Below are 14,704 nucleotides of genomic sequence, written 5' to 3'. Positions count from 1 at the left end.
ATTCACCAGGTTGATAATGACAATATCTGAAATTTCTGATTCCTAATATTTGTGCCACCTTAATAGTAGATGAGATGTGATAACTAAAATGAAAGGAAAATCCTGTCCTCCACCACAGCTTTCAAATACACTTAGGATATTACAACTTGGTGCATTGCAGTTGGTTATGAAATTCCTAATTCTGCTGGTATAAATATAGTCAAACCTGACATCTTTATGTCAAGTCTAAATATGCGCATATGCAAGTGAGATTGTTCATCACACAAAGCTACAGCATATAGTTTACGAAGACGTATGGGACTTATTAACTATTTTTATACTTTTATTGTGCTTTTTTGCCTTTTTGTTTTTTTGGAGCTTCACTGTACTGAATACTTTTGTTGTATTGAAAAGAGCAATTCTTCACAATTCTTCTTTTGTGTTCCACAGAAGAAAGAAAGTCATAGTGGTTTGTAAACAACATGTAAGGGTACATAAATGAGAGAAACCTTACATTTTTGAGTGAATTTATGTATTATATCTTGTTATATATTCACTCTTGAATAAACATCTGTGACGGGCAACATCTATCCCCTTCATTTTTTTTTTTTTTTTCTGGATTATTTCATTACAGGTCTGTGTTTTATCTTATCTTGTGTTCTGTTATGACTTAATCTGTCCCATTTTTATCCATTCCAGGAATGAGGATTTGGGCTATTTTGTAAATAATCCTTGAATGAAGATTGATTTTTATGATTTCAGAATACCTTAGATTCAGTTTCTCCACATGTGTGTTGTATGCATAGCATATGTGTTGCATTTTGGAGGTGGAGGGTCACAAAAATGTAGTGGTGATTCTACTGACTTACAAGATATGAAATTATACTCTCCTCCCTGACCTCTGAGGTGCAGGTCAGACGGCTGCAAACAGGTGGTAATGTGAGGAACTTGAACCCACGATAGCTCATAAAGAAACTCTAGATGGGCATATCGGGCATGTTTGAGTACAGGCGCTCACCCTGCACTGTGGCACACTGAAGAGGAGATAAGAAGGTAGAGAGCAGATGAAAGACTGAGAAAGGGAGCACTGAATGCATAATTTTTTGCTAATTAAAGGGATAGTTCACCCAAAGATAAACATTCTGTCATCATTTACTCACCCTCGTTTCATTCTAAACATACTTTCTTATATGGATTTTCATTAACAAACATGCCCTCTTTTTTAAATTTAATGACATTTAGAAAACATTAAAATTTAATAAACATGGTCCCTATGAACTTGCAGTATTTCAAGCCCTTTGACAGCTTTGTGTGATTTTCATTGAACAGTGACTTGTATTTCAGCGTGTTACATCTTCAAAAGACTACTGCATGAGTCATATAGGCCACCATTATGAAATTTCTGATTTTTTTTTTTTCATTTTGTAGCTCGACAGCCCCTTGTTTACTTCCATTAAATTGAAAATATGCCATAAAAATTCATCCTTTATGCTCCACTGAAGAAAGAAAGTCGTAAAGGTTTGGAACAACATGAGGGTAGTAAATGATGACAGAATTTTTATCTTTGAGGTGAACTAATTTAATATCTTTGTCCCCGTGTTTGTGGTAACCTGCAGACAAGAGCTGCCCATTCGTCTATTTGGAGAAAGTGAGCAGTTACCAGGTGACCCATTTGCAAAGTGAACAACAGTATGTCTCAGGTGACACGCTTTCCTCTTGTCACACTAATACCTCTGTGCTCTTGCCTGGATGGATGGAGAGAGTGTCTTCTGAAGCCCAAGCCCAAGTAATCAACAGAAACTAGAAAAGATAAAGCCAATTACACTGCATTATCTGGGTTGTTTTATCTTTATACTCCGAAAGCAGTATCAAATTATCAGAATATTTAAATGAACATTCAGTGGATGTTTAGATGATTAAAACTTTGCTTTTGCTCACCTGTTATTATTCAAACAAATTCTTTGATTGATCCCACTCTGATACCTTTTTTTTTTTTTTTTTTTTTCTAGATTAATAATTAAGGGAAATATTTTTGGGTTTATGAAAACTGCTTGGGTTAACACATTTATGCCAACACAAATGAAACCACATAAGGTGTGAGATAAGTGTGAGGTGCAAAATTAGTCTCTTGGAAAGGAAAATTTACAGGCTTCTGTTATGAGCATATATATTTGTCATGCATATAGTTCTGAATTGTCCCCATTTTCAGACACTCATCCTGTTAATTGCATCATTATCCTTTAAGAAACAAAAAATTTATAATTTTCTAATGCACTTATGATTTTTGTGTGACCTTAAATTGGATTGACCGAAGTAGACTTTAGTAAAAAGCTTATTTATAGACAATGGAAAGTTCTTTCTGGCATTTTCAGAAGATGCAGCGAAGTGTAAAATGTCACAGTTATCTGATGATCAGATGTGTTATGATATCCTGAACCACAAGTTATTGAGAAAAACATTTCCCTCAGATGACACCTTTAATGAGAAATCCCCTCCATTCTGCTCTTTTTAAAGTCTAATGCATTCGGCGTCAGTAGTATTGATTTATTGAACAGACATTTTCATGGTAGTGTGTGCACAAAATAATATGGTAACACTTTATTTCGATAGTCCACTTTAGACATTCTACTACCTTTAAGTAACTTTGCAACTACATGTCAACTAGCAGTCATTGGAGTATGTCTGCTTAATATCTGCAAACCCTTTATTTTAAGCAAACTTACTATAAGCAAAGGCTGCGTCCGAAAACTGGAAAATGCTGCCTTTTGAGGACACATTTCAAGGTAGGAAGGCATCAAGGCACATCCGAATCCAATGTTAGCTTCACTTCCTGTTTCCTGAGATACCTTTCATCTGATCGATTTTTGAAGGCAGCATAGATGTATCCTTCACTGCATCTGATATCCCACAATCCAGTGCTTTCCATTCTGTGAGAGCTGAGCTAGAAAAATAAAGATGGCGTCCGAAAGTTATGTTTGCTGGTCAGTGTGTGTGTAAATGTATGTTTTTGACCAACATTTTCCACTTTTGATGTCATTTCTAGCGATAAATTACTACTGTAGAAATTAAATATTTGTTTAGTTCTCATCAAAGCTCGTGTTATTTTGTGTAGATCATTTAACTGTTATGCTGTCTCAGAAGTCTGTCTGAAATCAGTTTCGTGAGGTGCGTCCCTGAACCCCTGGCTCTTTTCTCTTGCTATTTCTCACTTTTGTACTTTGTAAGCAAATGTGTAATATTAATTTTTTAAAAAAAACGTTTAGTGAGGTGCCTTCAAGCACAAACGCTGCCTTAAAAGTCATTGCCTGATAGGGCAACGAGGCAACAAGTCAGCTGCCTAGGTTTTCGGATGCAGCGATTGTCCCTTTAAGACAAGTCATTTCACTCGGCGGCCATCTTTGAAACGCCTCTCGGACATGCAAGTGCAGCTCCCATCTCTTTGAATGGGGAAAGATCACATTCTCTAAAACTGTTCGCCAAGCATATGATTAAATTTCATATTGAAATCACCAATGAAATCTGACAACAACTGTCTCAAAATGTTGTTTCTAAACGCTGGAATCATGACAAAAAAACTGCATTTTTCAGGATGGACCAAGCTAATGCGCATGCGCAGTCAAAGGCGCGCGTCTCCGAACACGAGCTTCTAACGGCAGCTCCAGTGACGCGATGACTTTACCAATCGGCGATTGGCTCTTTTCTTTAGAAGGCGGGACTTATTCCGCCATATTGCGCGTTGCACTTTCTCCCATATAAATTCTTTGCTAGGCTATATGTCACTTTGCAACTACATGTCAACTAATTCTACTAACCCTGAACCTAACAACCTAATCTAACACTTATAGTAAGTACAATGTCTAAAGTGGACTATTTAAATAAAGTGTGACCAATAATATGTATTAAGAGTCCTGTTGTTTCATGTTTTATACATAATCCTTGCTAATTTAGTGAGTGTTATGCTTAAACAATACTCTCAGAAAATCATGTAAATATATCTTGTTTTAAGGATGTTTAGATATATATTTTTATAGAGGAAAGCAAGACTGAGATACTGATTCAGGTTTTGTACTGCACATTAATATTTCAGTAGACCTGCTAGTTTGGCCTTCACAGTGTCCTCGGACCTTGTGGCCTAGTGTCATGTGAACCTCAGAGAGCAAATGTTCCCAAGCTCTCCACAACAGCTTTATTGAGTAATTTACAGTATAGAGAGCCATAAAAGCAACATATGTGCGCATACAGAAGGTCTCTAGCTCTATTAAGAGGATTTACGATAAGCATCAGAGGACACATTAACTACAGACAGCGAGATTCTATTAATTGTGACAGTGACCTATGAAACGTGTGTGTGTGTATTTGCATGTACATCTTTATACATCTTTCTGTCTTTCTTAATGTGCGATGATACGCCTGCTCTCCGTGAATTGCATTAGCATGAAAGCCTGCGGACATGGCTGTCCCTGTCTGGAACTGTGTGTGTGTGTGTGTGTACGCCCTTGACTGTAGGTCATGTTTCATGCCGCACTGCTGTGTTCATGCCAGGATGCTCTTTCGGATTTACTGCACTACAGATTTGCTGCTTGTTGGCGTGTGTGTGTGTGTATGTGAGTGAGATTTATTCTGTTATTCACTATGATTTATATCACCAGACAGTGTTCTTATGTAACACATCGATTCCTGAGAGGTTGGGTCTGTCGCCTTGTCATGAAGGCAGTATGTGTCATGGTGACGTCATTAGCATAATCCTGTTCCTTCAGCTCTCGCTGTGAACTTTGACGTCAGTGTGCGACCTGCAGGTAAATCAATGTTTATGTAAATGAGATTGAATTATGATGCCATACTGCTTGTGAGGTGAAGAGTCAGCTGGCTTTAGCTGGACACAGCTGACAAAACAGCCCTGGCTGTGCTTACATACATGCCCTTTATGGTGGATAAGCATGAAAGACATGGGGTGGAGGAGGGGATGGCATATTATGTTTTTCCTAGTGGCCTTATGATCCATTTGGAGTAAAAAAGTTATTAAAAGTGCTGTAAGCAGTTCTGTACTTGAGACTTTTTGCTATACACCATCCAAATCTTCGCCTTCAAAAGTTATTGTATGCCAGTGTGACGAGCAGGGAGGGCGAGAGCCGCGAGGGAACGGCGCGAGGCCGGTGACGCGAGTGATAATGAGCGTCAGCTGCGTGTTGCACCGGTCTCAAGTCTCTCACGGAGGAGCTCCGGAAGCATAAAAGGGGAGCGACGACAGTGAAGGACGAGAGAGGACCAGGCCTGGACTTTATTTTATGGTTTTATTATGTTTGTGTGGCCGGCAGACGTCCGTGAGGGTCTGCCGGCATTACTTTCATTTTGTATTTGTTTATTTTATATATTAAAGTTGTGTTGAACGTTCGCCGGTTCCCGCCTCCTTCTTCCCGTACATACAAACTGTGTTACAGCCAGCAAATATACACTGCAAAAAATTATGTTCTTTCTCAGTATTTTTGTCTTGTTTTCCATTACAAATATCTAAAAATTCTTAAATCAAGTTACTTGAGAAGCAAAATTGTTTAAATTGCTTGTTTTCTAGAGGAGAAAACATTAAAATTAAGTGAGTTTATGCTTAAAATAAGAAAAAATTAAAAAAAAAAAAATGATTTTTTTTTTGTTTTAAGCATAAACTCACTTAATTTTAATTATTGTTTTCGAGAAAACAAGACTTAATATCTCAAGTAATTTTGCTTCTCAAGTAAATGTATCTTCATTTAAGAATGTTTAGATTGTATTTTTTGCAGTGTGATGTTGGCGATCATGTAAAATTATTCACAGGTTGACTGTTTCTGATTAGTTAGAATTTCTGATGAATGTGTAGGCTGCTCCTCTGGCTTTGTTTCGACTATTTACAGGGCTGTCATACAGCCACTTGTGATTTCAAGTGACGCCTATTTCTGTCGGTAAAGCTATTTTATGCGTGATATTACCAAATAAATCACTTACAGCAGCTATAAACTTAGCGATAACTCAGGCTAGCTGCTAATCTTTAGCTAATCAGATAAAAAAGGTCAATGTCTTGCCAAACTCTGCTAGAGGTTTGCTGCAGTTTGTTTAGAGTAAAAATATCCACTGAACCTCAGCAGTGCTGTTTTATAATCAATTTGTAGCCTCCACTGTATGAAGCTATCCTTTAGCTGGTGCTTTATATGTAGTAATGTTGTATGTGTGTGTGTATATATATATATATATATTTGGTTGACAATTAATTAATTATATTTTACTATCATTGTAATCATGTATTTGAGATTGACTCCTGAAATCCATTCAGGAATTTTAATTATGAAATCCTTGTCCATATTTAAATTTTCACTCCCAAAACTCCAGCTAATTTCATTCAATTTTAAGTCTTTTGTGCCAAATACCCAAATCACCTGCAAAATATAGCAGTCTGACGGCAAACAGATTTTCACTTTAGGCCAATTTAATTTCAGAGATTTGACAGGGAGATAATTAATATTCATAAAATATTATGGTGACACTTTACAATAATGTGCATTAGATAATGTGTTAACTAACATGAACTAACCATGGGCAGTTTGTATTTACTAATCTTCGTTAACGTTAGTTAATGAAAATACAGCAGTTCATTGTTTGTTCATGTTAGTTCACAGTGCATTAACTAATGTTAACAAGATTTTAAATGTATTAGTAAATGTTGAAATTAACATTAACAAAAATTAATAAATGCTGTATAAGTGCAGTTCATTATTAGTTCATGTTAACTAATGTAGTTAACTAATGTTAACTAATGAGCTTTATTGTAAAGTGTTACCAATATTATCAATCTAACTGTACTAACACTACAAGAGAGCACAAAAACATGAACTGAACTGAGCTGTAGAATTTCTTTATAGCTGAAATTGAAGTTGTTTCATAATTAATGAACTTTGCAACATTGACAGTTGTTGAACTAAACTGAATCAACATTGAACTGAATTGAGCTGAACAATTACACTATTGTCTTCTGTAGAGCTGATTTATAGCTGAAAGTGTTACTTAATTGAACTTTGCATTATTGACATTGTTATTTTCCTGTTTATTACTGTGAAGCTGCTTTGAAACAATCTTTATTGTATAAAGCAGTATATAGATAAATGTGCTTTGACTTGACAGGAATTAAAAGAAAAAAAAAAAGTAGGAAATTCGACTGGGATGGTGGGAGAAAATGGACAGCAATAAAATCACTGCCTAGCATTTTTAAATGCTGAAATCACATGCTCCCATCTAAAACATTTACCTTCTACTAAAGCATTAGTAAATACAGATGTTGTTACTGTATATGTGGCATCACAAAAACATGACACAGAGAATAAGCATAAAATACCTTTACTTAAAATTGCCTCTCGAAAATAGTGGAACGGAGTATGGCTGAACAATATTGCTTAACATAGCCCTCGAATTCAAGTAAATTACATTCAATTACACAATATATTTCAAACCCATTGTCTTTACAAATGTATAACATACATGAGCCCGGTGGTCTCTGTGCTTCAGAGGAGCTGATGGTGACCTTCCTTGCTTAAACTGCAAGATTTATTGATTGGCATGTTGGTTTCTATTAAGACTCACCATGTTGCTTGACACAGCTTGTGCATCGCTGTGCAATACAGACAAATTTTACTCACAGTCCACGATTAAAGAATTTAGCAAAACAGTTATGGAGTTACAGGGGTTTCATGCAATTATTGCTACTACTTTTAAGCTGAAATCTTGTGCATAGCAATTGCTATAAATGACATCCTTCAGAAACACACAAAAGAATATGCAATTACAATGATCTGAGGCACAAATACTCCAAACCAAAGCTGCTCTGATTGTACAGTATGTGCTAGATTTTGTGCGTGGTTTCCCAGCGTGTCCACATGGACATTTTGCCACGTGCGTTCATTTGCAATGGGGATTTTCTAGATCTTGCAGTGAAGTGCACTGGGTTTCATTAAGCTCCAGCACTGCTGAGACAGCCAGAGATTACAGCCTGGCAGGGAAGGACAGCAGCAGCCGGCACAGATGGTTCGGGTATCGGCTGTACCTCTGCGTTTTGATCTGGCCTAGTATCTAGACCAATACAAATATGCTTAAATACCCCATTTATGTATTAAATATCCCATGTATATATATTACTTCTCTTGTTTTGTTTGTCTACATATCACATATGTAAATCAGAGCGTCATACAAAGTTGGCACACGTTCTAAATCCAGATAATTCAAGCATTTGCATTAAGAGAATGAACCAGAGAGAATGGAGCAGAAAGAAAGAGAGAGGGACAGTACAAACGCACGTTTCCCTGCATAGCCTCTTTACTCTCCAAACAGCACATCTGTTCTGCTGAACAGCTGGCAGTTTGCCCAGCATCACTGCATGGAGGGTGAAGGTGCTTTGAGGCCCTTGGCCCAGGGCCCCGTGCTTGCATATCCTACTAAGGAAGGGAGGGAAGGGGTGACTGGGTCCGGGAGATCCTTCACTTGAAAGATGCACAGACCTTACGACCTTTAAGAGGCTGAGGGGGGCGGTAGTTATCCACCATGCAGCAGGCCTTCTCTTCCTCTGCCGTAAAAAGCAGAGCTCGGAATTTTGTCATCTGTACAGGAAGAGAAAGAATGACAAATCTGTGAGTTTTCAGCATCTGTTACTATTTATGTATTGGTGGAATGCTTATAGTTGAACATTAACTGTCCTAAGCAAACTCATTTTCATTCGTTCTCACATTTTGAAGAAAATTTCATGTTCAGTTAATTTTATATTCATAGAGTCAATAATTTAACAGACTGCTAGGAAATGAGGCATGATGACCTCAGGTTATGTGCACATTTCCAGCCTTGAACCGAAGTTGTGATGTAAACATTCGACAGGGTCGTGTTAATTTTCACAAACATGCTAGATGTCACAGAGGGTGAATGGAGAAGAAAATACAACTGACGGTTTTGTACATTTGTTTACAGTTGTCTTAGATGAGGGCAAATGTCTAGCCGGTTTTAAAAGTGGAAGGCCTAAAGAATAAAAAACTATACCCTCATGTCACGATTCGATACATATCACGATACAATATTATTGCGATTACTCCAGCACATACACTCTCAGAAAAAAGGTACAAAAGCTGTCACTGGGGCGGAACCCTTTTGAAAGGTACACCTCTGTACCTAAATAGTGCATATTAGTGCCTCAAAGGTACATATTGGTACCAAAAGTGTACATTTTAGTACCTAAAAACCTTTTTAAAGGGTACCACCCTAGTGACAGCTTTTGTAACTTTTTTTTTGAGAGTGTATGGTAAAAATAAAATGTACTGTTGATTAAAATGCTAAATTTGGTATTACAATTAACAGGCTTGGACTTGGTGCTGGTAACCCAATGTATAATGATATATGATAAAAATATTCATGATTCTGTAGCTGAAAATTGGATGGTTTCATGTTGGACTGCTTACATTTGGGTAGTTCACATGATTTTTTAAGTAGTGACCGCAGTGTGCTATATATTTAATTTCAAACAATGAATATATAAATATAAATTACATAAATATATGCAGTTTTTATATTGATATATTTATACTGATTCATAGTAATTGAGAAATAACATGCAGTTTACTTTAAAAAATATTTTTACATTTTATTTTAAATTTATAGGACTATTCAAAAGTTTAGGGTGGGTAAGATTTTATATTTTGAAAGAAGTCTTTTATGCTCATCAAGGTTGCTTTTATTTGACTAAAAATACAGTAAAACAACTTCAAATTTAAATGTAATATTATTAAAATAAAATAACTGTTTTCTGTTTGAATGTATTTTAAAATGTAATTTATTCCTGTGATGTAAAGCTGAATTTTTGAGCATCATTACTCCAGTCTTCAGTGTCACATGATCCTTCAGAAATCATTCTAATATAATGATCTGCTGCTCAAGGAACATTTACTATTATTATTATCAATGTTGAAAACAGTTGTACTGCTTAATATTTTTGTGAAACTGCGAAACATACTCGAATTGGACTAGTTTTCTTAAGAAGGTAATGTAAATTTGCCTTTTAAAGATGTAATGTGTGATTTTAATCTTGTTCAAATCAACAAGCTTGTGTTTTTGCACACAATCTTGGTTAACTGTTTCTGTTAATAACTGCTGGTAATAGTCTTTGCTCTGTATTAGAGATGCACGTCCAAATCTCTACTATGCGAGATGCCACACTTCACTACTAATGATGTGGCTTTTAAACTCCTCCCCCATGCTTGTATTACATTACTGGTATAAATTGCGTCATGAGCAGTACCTGCGCAGAGCTAACGCTGATTGTCTGCTTGCAGACAATCCATGTGACACTCTCGTACAGAGGGGGTGTGGTCAGAGACCCCGGGTACGTCCAGTAATCCAGAGATTCCGGGAGCAGGTCGGTTGGGTCAAAGTTCGTGAATGAGGTTTGCTTTCCCTGCAAGATAATAACGAACACGAAAGCGACCATGAATGAAGCAGAATCGATTTCAGTCTTTAGCAAGAGGTAAAAATGAAAACAAAATGTAATTGAATTGGTAGACATGCCTTGGACTTGATAGCATCCATAGCATCCAGAACCTTCTGAAGCTTAGGATTGTCTGCACCGATCTGATGGGGAAAACAACAACAAAAAATTGTAATCCTTACTGTATTTTTTTCTTTATCCTAAACTAAGATTTTGTGGCAAGAATGTAACTAAGGCATATATTTAGTTATATTTTATTTTGAAAGAAGTCTTTTATGCTCATCAAAGCTGCATTTATTTGATTAAAATACAGTAAACAGTAATATTGAGAAATATTATTACTTTAAATTTAAATTAAAAATATTATTAATTTAAAATAACTGTTTTCTATTTTAAATATATTTAGATTAATTTAATTATAAATTATAATTTATTCCTGTGATGGCAAAGCTAAATTTTCCAGTCTTCAGTGTCACATGATCCTTCAGAAATCATTCTAATATGCTGATTTGCTGATCAAGAAACGTATATTATTATTATTATCAGTGTTGGAAACAGTTGTGCTGCTTAATATTTTTTTATGGAAATGGTGATACATTTTCTTTCAGGATCAGATGAATAGAAAGTTTAAAAAACAGAAACAGAAATTCAATCAAATAAATGAAATCAAACTAAAAATGTGTGGGGAGAATTTGACTAAGGCACAAAATTTGTTCAACAAAATTTTTGAGCACAGACTTTGGTCTCCTTATAAAGGGGACATTTGGCAGATTATTTTAGAAAATAGTTATTGAAGTTTTAGTTTAAGAAAACTGTAAAATGTAAAAATATGATTTCTTGTAATTTATATAAAATACATATTTTACAAAACTGTTTTAGTCTAAAACTGCAAGAAAATTAAAGCCAAAATCTAAAATCTAATCAAGTTGTTTTTAAAATTTTAGATTGATATCTCAAAAATTGAGCTTTCAGTAAGATTTTGTTTGGGTGCAGTACCAAACTTTTCCACTAGATACCATCCATTGGTGACCACATAAGAGGCCCTATTTTAATGATCTAAGGGCATTGTTTAAAGTGCTAAACTTTTGCTAGGTTAAAATGGGAAAAATGGTCGGCACGTGGTCTAAAAGGGTTGAACCTATTCTCTTAATGAGTAATGGGTGTGTTTTGGGCGTAACTCATTTCCCATTCCCTTTAAAAGCCAGTTGCGCTCGTGCCATGGTGGATTCGCTATTTAGATGACGGAATTTGCAAGCGGAAAAACTGAACGCTTCTCTAGCGAGGATATGGATCTGCTCGTGCGCGAGATTAAACCAGGTTTCAGTTGGTTAATGGCGCAGTCGTTTTCAGTTGCCTCAAAATAGCAATGCGCCAACAATGCACATAAACACGCCTCGTTATCAGACCAGTACGCCCATGGGCGCACAAATAGGCGCAAATGCATTTGTTATTTAAACAACGTGGCGCAGGACGTGAAAATGATAACTGTGTCAAACTAGCAAAAAACACTTGCGTCGTGCCTGGCGCCGCATTGTGCCGGGTGTATGATAGGGCCCAAGGACTCTTCCATTTCCATATAGCCTATGGTTTGAGTGACCTGAAACATTTATTTCCATAATGTTCATACAATTTATGAAACTGACATCCTATTCAGTAGTAATATGGGCAGAATGGCAGTATTTTGGTTTGAATTCAACCCTTAAAGGGGTTAATTTTTTTAATGTTTAATTTATTTTATTTTTGCGCAAAAATATCATAAGCAAAAGTGATGCACCTGTTTAGTGAAATCGTCCCTGTCTTTGCTGATAAAGTGGTTAGTAAATAGGCACACAGACCTCCAGAAAAACTCCGACCACAGCAAGGCCATCAGGCTTATCAGCTGCTTCCGCAAAGCTGGAATATTTTGTGTTCCAGTGGACCAGATGGAGCTAAAGATGAAATTATTAGGAACATTAATGTTTAATTATAAAAAAACACATCTCACATTTCCATGAACGCATTTGCCCAGTATGCTCAGGGATTCATACCTCGGCTGGGTAGCATTTCCCATCGACTGTGTGCTCGGAGCCTTTGTCATCACTGGCTCCCCAGTGGAAGTGGAACTGTTTAAGTCTGTATTTGCCTGAGATCGGGCCTTCTGTCAGCGCTAGAGCAGACAAACACAGTCATATATGTAATGTTACATAATGTATAGGTTACAACAGCTTAAACATGCATGTTAAACTTGATACACAGGTTACAACCGCCTTTCATCCATGTGAATAACAAACCATTCACTGCTTACAAGTCTTATGTGTACATTTGTGTGATTTCCCACAACTCTGTGCAAAAATAGCTTTGTCACAAGAGAGCGAGATATAGCAAAGAGGTCAAGGAGGTGTCGAGCTGATATTTTCACTTTTATTGGATTTTAAGCTTTACACCTGCTTAGACATGCAAATAAATAAACTATAACCTATAAATAAGCATAACCCATAAAACTATCTATTTAAAGATGAAACACTACATGTTGTAAATTAATGTTTAACTATGTAGGAGCAAAAGCCAACTTTCAAAATGCTTACCAGAATTCAATAGTTTGCAACAATATTCAGCAGTAATACATTAGTGTCAGACACAACCTCATTATTATATAACTTTTCCTTCTAAATATTATCTAGGTTAACACTGCAGTCGTTTCAGGAACACTGACTATAAGATAATGATTAATACAAAAATAGACTGGCAATTAGAGGTCACAAACTTGAGCTGTCGTTATCATCGGCGAAGGTCACTTGGAACGAGTGTCCATTATTCAGGATGTCCAGTGACGTGGAGGGGTCGTACTGCAGTTTAAGCGGCTTCAGTTTATCATCATAAGACGCTCCATCGGTTTGAATGTCTATTGGAGACTGGCGAGGTCCATTAGCAATCGGGAAGTTTTCACACCATTTCTGAGGTCCTGCAGTGGAAGGAGACACAGAGGTTAAACAGTGCTATTATAGTATGCATCTGGGACAAAAATACATTTGCAGTACATGAAATTATATTCAAAAACCAATTATACAGTACACATTTGAGCAGCATCCTTCCGATATTTAGATTCACTTGCTTTTTAAATCACAACAGTTGCTGAATATCCGTGCATCTTTGCCATTGAGGGAATAAAAAAGCCTTTATATATGCAAAAAAAAAAAAGTATGCATTTGAAACTAAAATATATGCTTTTAAAAAACATGTTTAAGGGCAAAAATGTGCATTTGAATTGCAGTTTCCAAAGAATGAGCTGCATAAAAATCTGCATTTATGTTTAGAAAAAAAAATACAGGTCTATTTTGATACAAAAATACAGATTTATATGCATTAATGTGCATTTATTTATGCATATAGTAGCCTATAGGTGAAATCTGTACATTTTGTATTTGTCACATATGCTGACTCTGCAGTAGACACAAGGTGAACATGTCTTGCAAAGAGGGCAAATGCAGTCAATGAGGCAAGAGGAGATCAAATCTGATTAATTTTACATGTTAAATTTACATATCCTATGAAATCACATATGAATATGAAAAATCATAATCACGTGTGAGGTCTTAGCCTACCATTATGGTCTGCGTATCCCCATCCGTGAGACATTATGACAGCTGCGCCGCGGTACTCTCAAGTGTCTTCAAGTGTCCTGAAGCAGTCAGTGTTCTCAGATAGATGAGCTGTAGGTTTATATAGCGTCTTTCTGGACGCTGTTAGTTCACATGACCGTATATTAAGTGTGATCAGCAGGAGGAGCTACGCAAGAGATCGATATTGCGCGCTCTCCATCGCGCGCGCTCTCTCTTTTGGAATGCGCGATCCCATCTGGGTCCTTCTGCTTTGATCTAATGATACATCGAAACACATTCTTAACATTTTATGATTGCGTAATCGAATACTTGTGGCGCGCCAGGTTCTGATGACGTAGAGTGACAGTGTGACATGGTAATGACAATGAGCGCAGTAATGATTCATCCGCCAGCAGAATGAATGAATGGTGGTTTACGCAGCACTCTGCTACTTGGGCTAATATTTGACGCTTTACAAACAAAGACCTGAACAGATATATAAAAAATTATATTTAAATGTGCTAGAGTGTACTGAAATGAGGAACATAGCGTACTATTAACATAATGTATTTAGGCTATAGTGTAGGCTAGCTAGCTATATCACCAATGTAACACAAACAGCAGCAGATATACTAACAATATCTGTGTATTATTATTGTTATTATCA

The 14,704-nt window shown here is 36.4% G+C and overlaps 1 protein-coding gene across 1 annotated transcript; it reads right to left on the bottom strand.

Moving 5' to 3' along the window:
* Positions 1-7,322: 7,322 nt before the first annotated feature.
* Positions 7,323-14,351, bottom strand: ca2 (carbonic anhydrase II). Its single transcript, XM_051882277.1, has 7 exons — positions 14,041-14,351; positions 13,203-13,400; positions 12,487-12,605; positions 12,295-12,387; positions 10,540-10,602; positions 10,274-10,429; positions 7,323-8,591 (listed from the first exon to the last, which is right to left on the bottom strand). Exons 1-7 carry the CDS (start codon positions 14,072-14,074, stop codon positions 8,472-8,474), a joined length of 783 nt encoding a protein of 260 aa, XP_051738237.1. The 5' UTR covers positions 14,075-14,351; the 3' UTR covers positions 7,323-8,471.
* Between the last annotated feature and the right edge of the window lie 353 nt (positions 14,352-14,704).

Source organism: Ctenopharyngodon idella, chromosome 23 (genome assembly GCF_019924925.1).
Source record: "Ctenopharyngodon idella isolate HZGC_01 chromosome 23, HZGC01, whole genome shotgun sequence".
NCBI classification, from domain to species: Eukaryota; Metazoa; Chordata; class Actinopteri; order Cypriniformes; family Xenocyprididae; genus Ctenopharyngodon; species Ctenopharyngodon idella.
The sequence above is the reverse complement of the archived record's forward strand: the minus strand, read 5'-3'. Positions and strand labels throughout refer to the sequence as shown.

Coding starts and splice junctions, on each gene's coding strand:
- ca2 (XM_051882277.1), bottom strand. CDS start 14,074: ATGTCTCACGGATGGGGATACGCAGACCATAATG. Junction 10,430..10,539: donor TGGATGCTATCAAGTCCAAG/GCATGTCTACCA, acceptor ATTATCTTGCAG/GGAAAGCAAACCTCATTCAC. Junction 8,592..10,273: donor TCAGCGTTAGCTCTGCGCAG/GTACTGCTCATG, acceptor CTTCCTGTACAG/ATGACAAAATTCCGAGCTCT.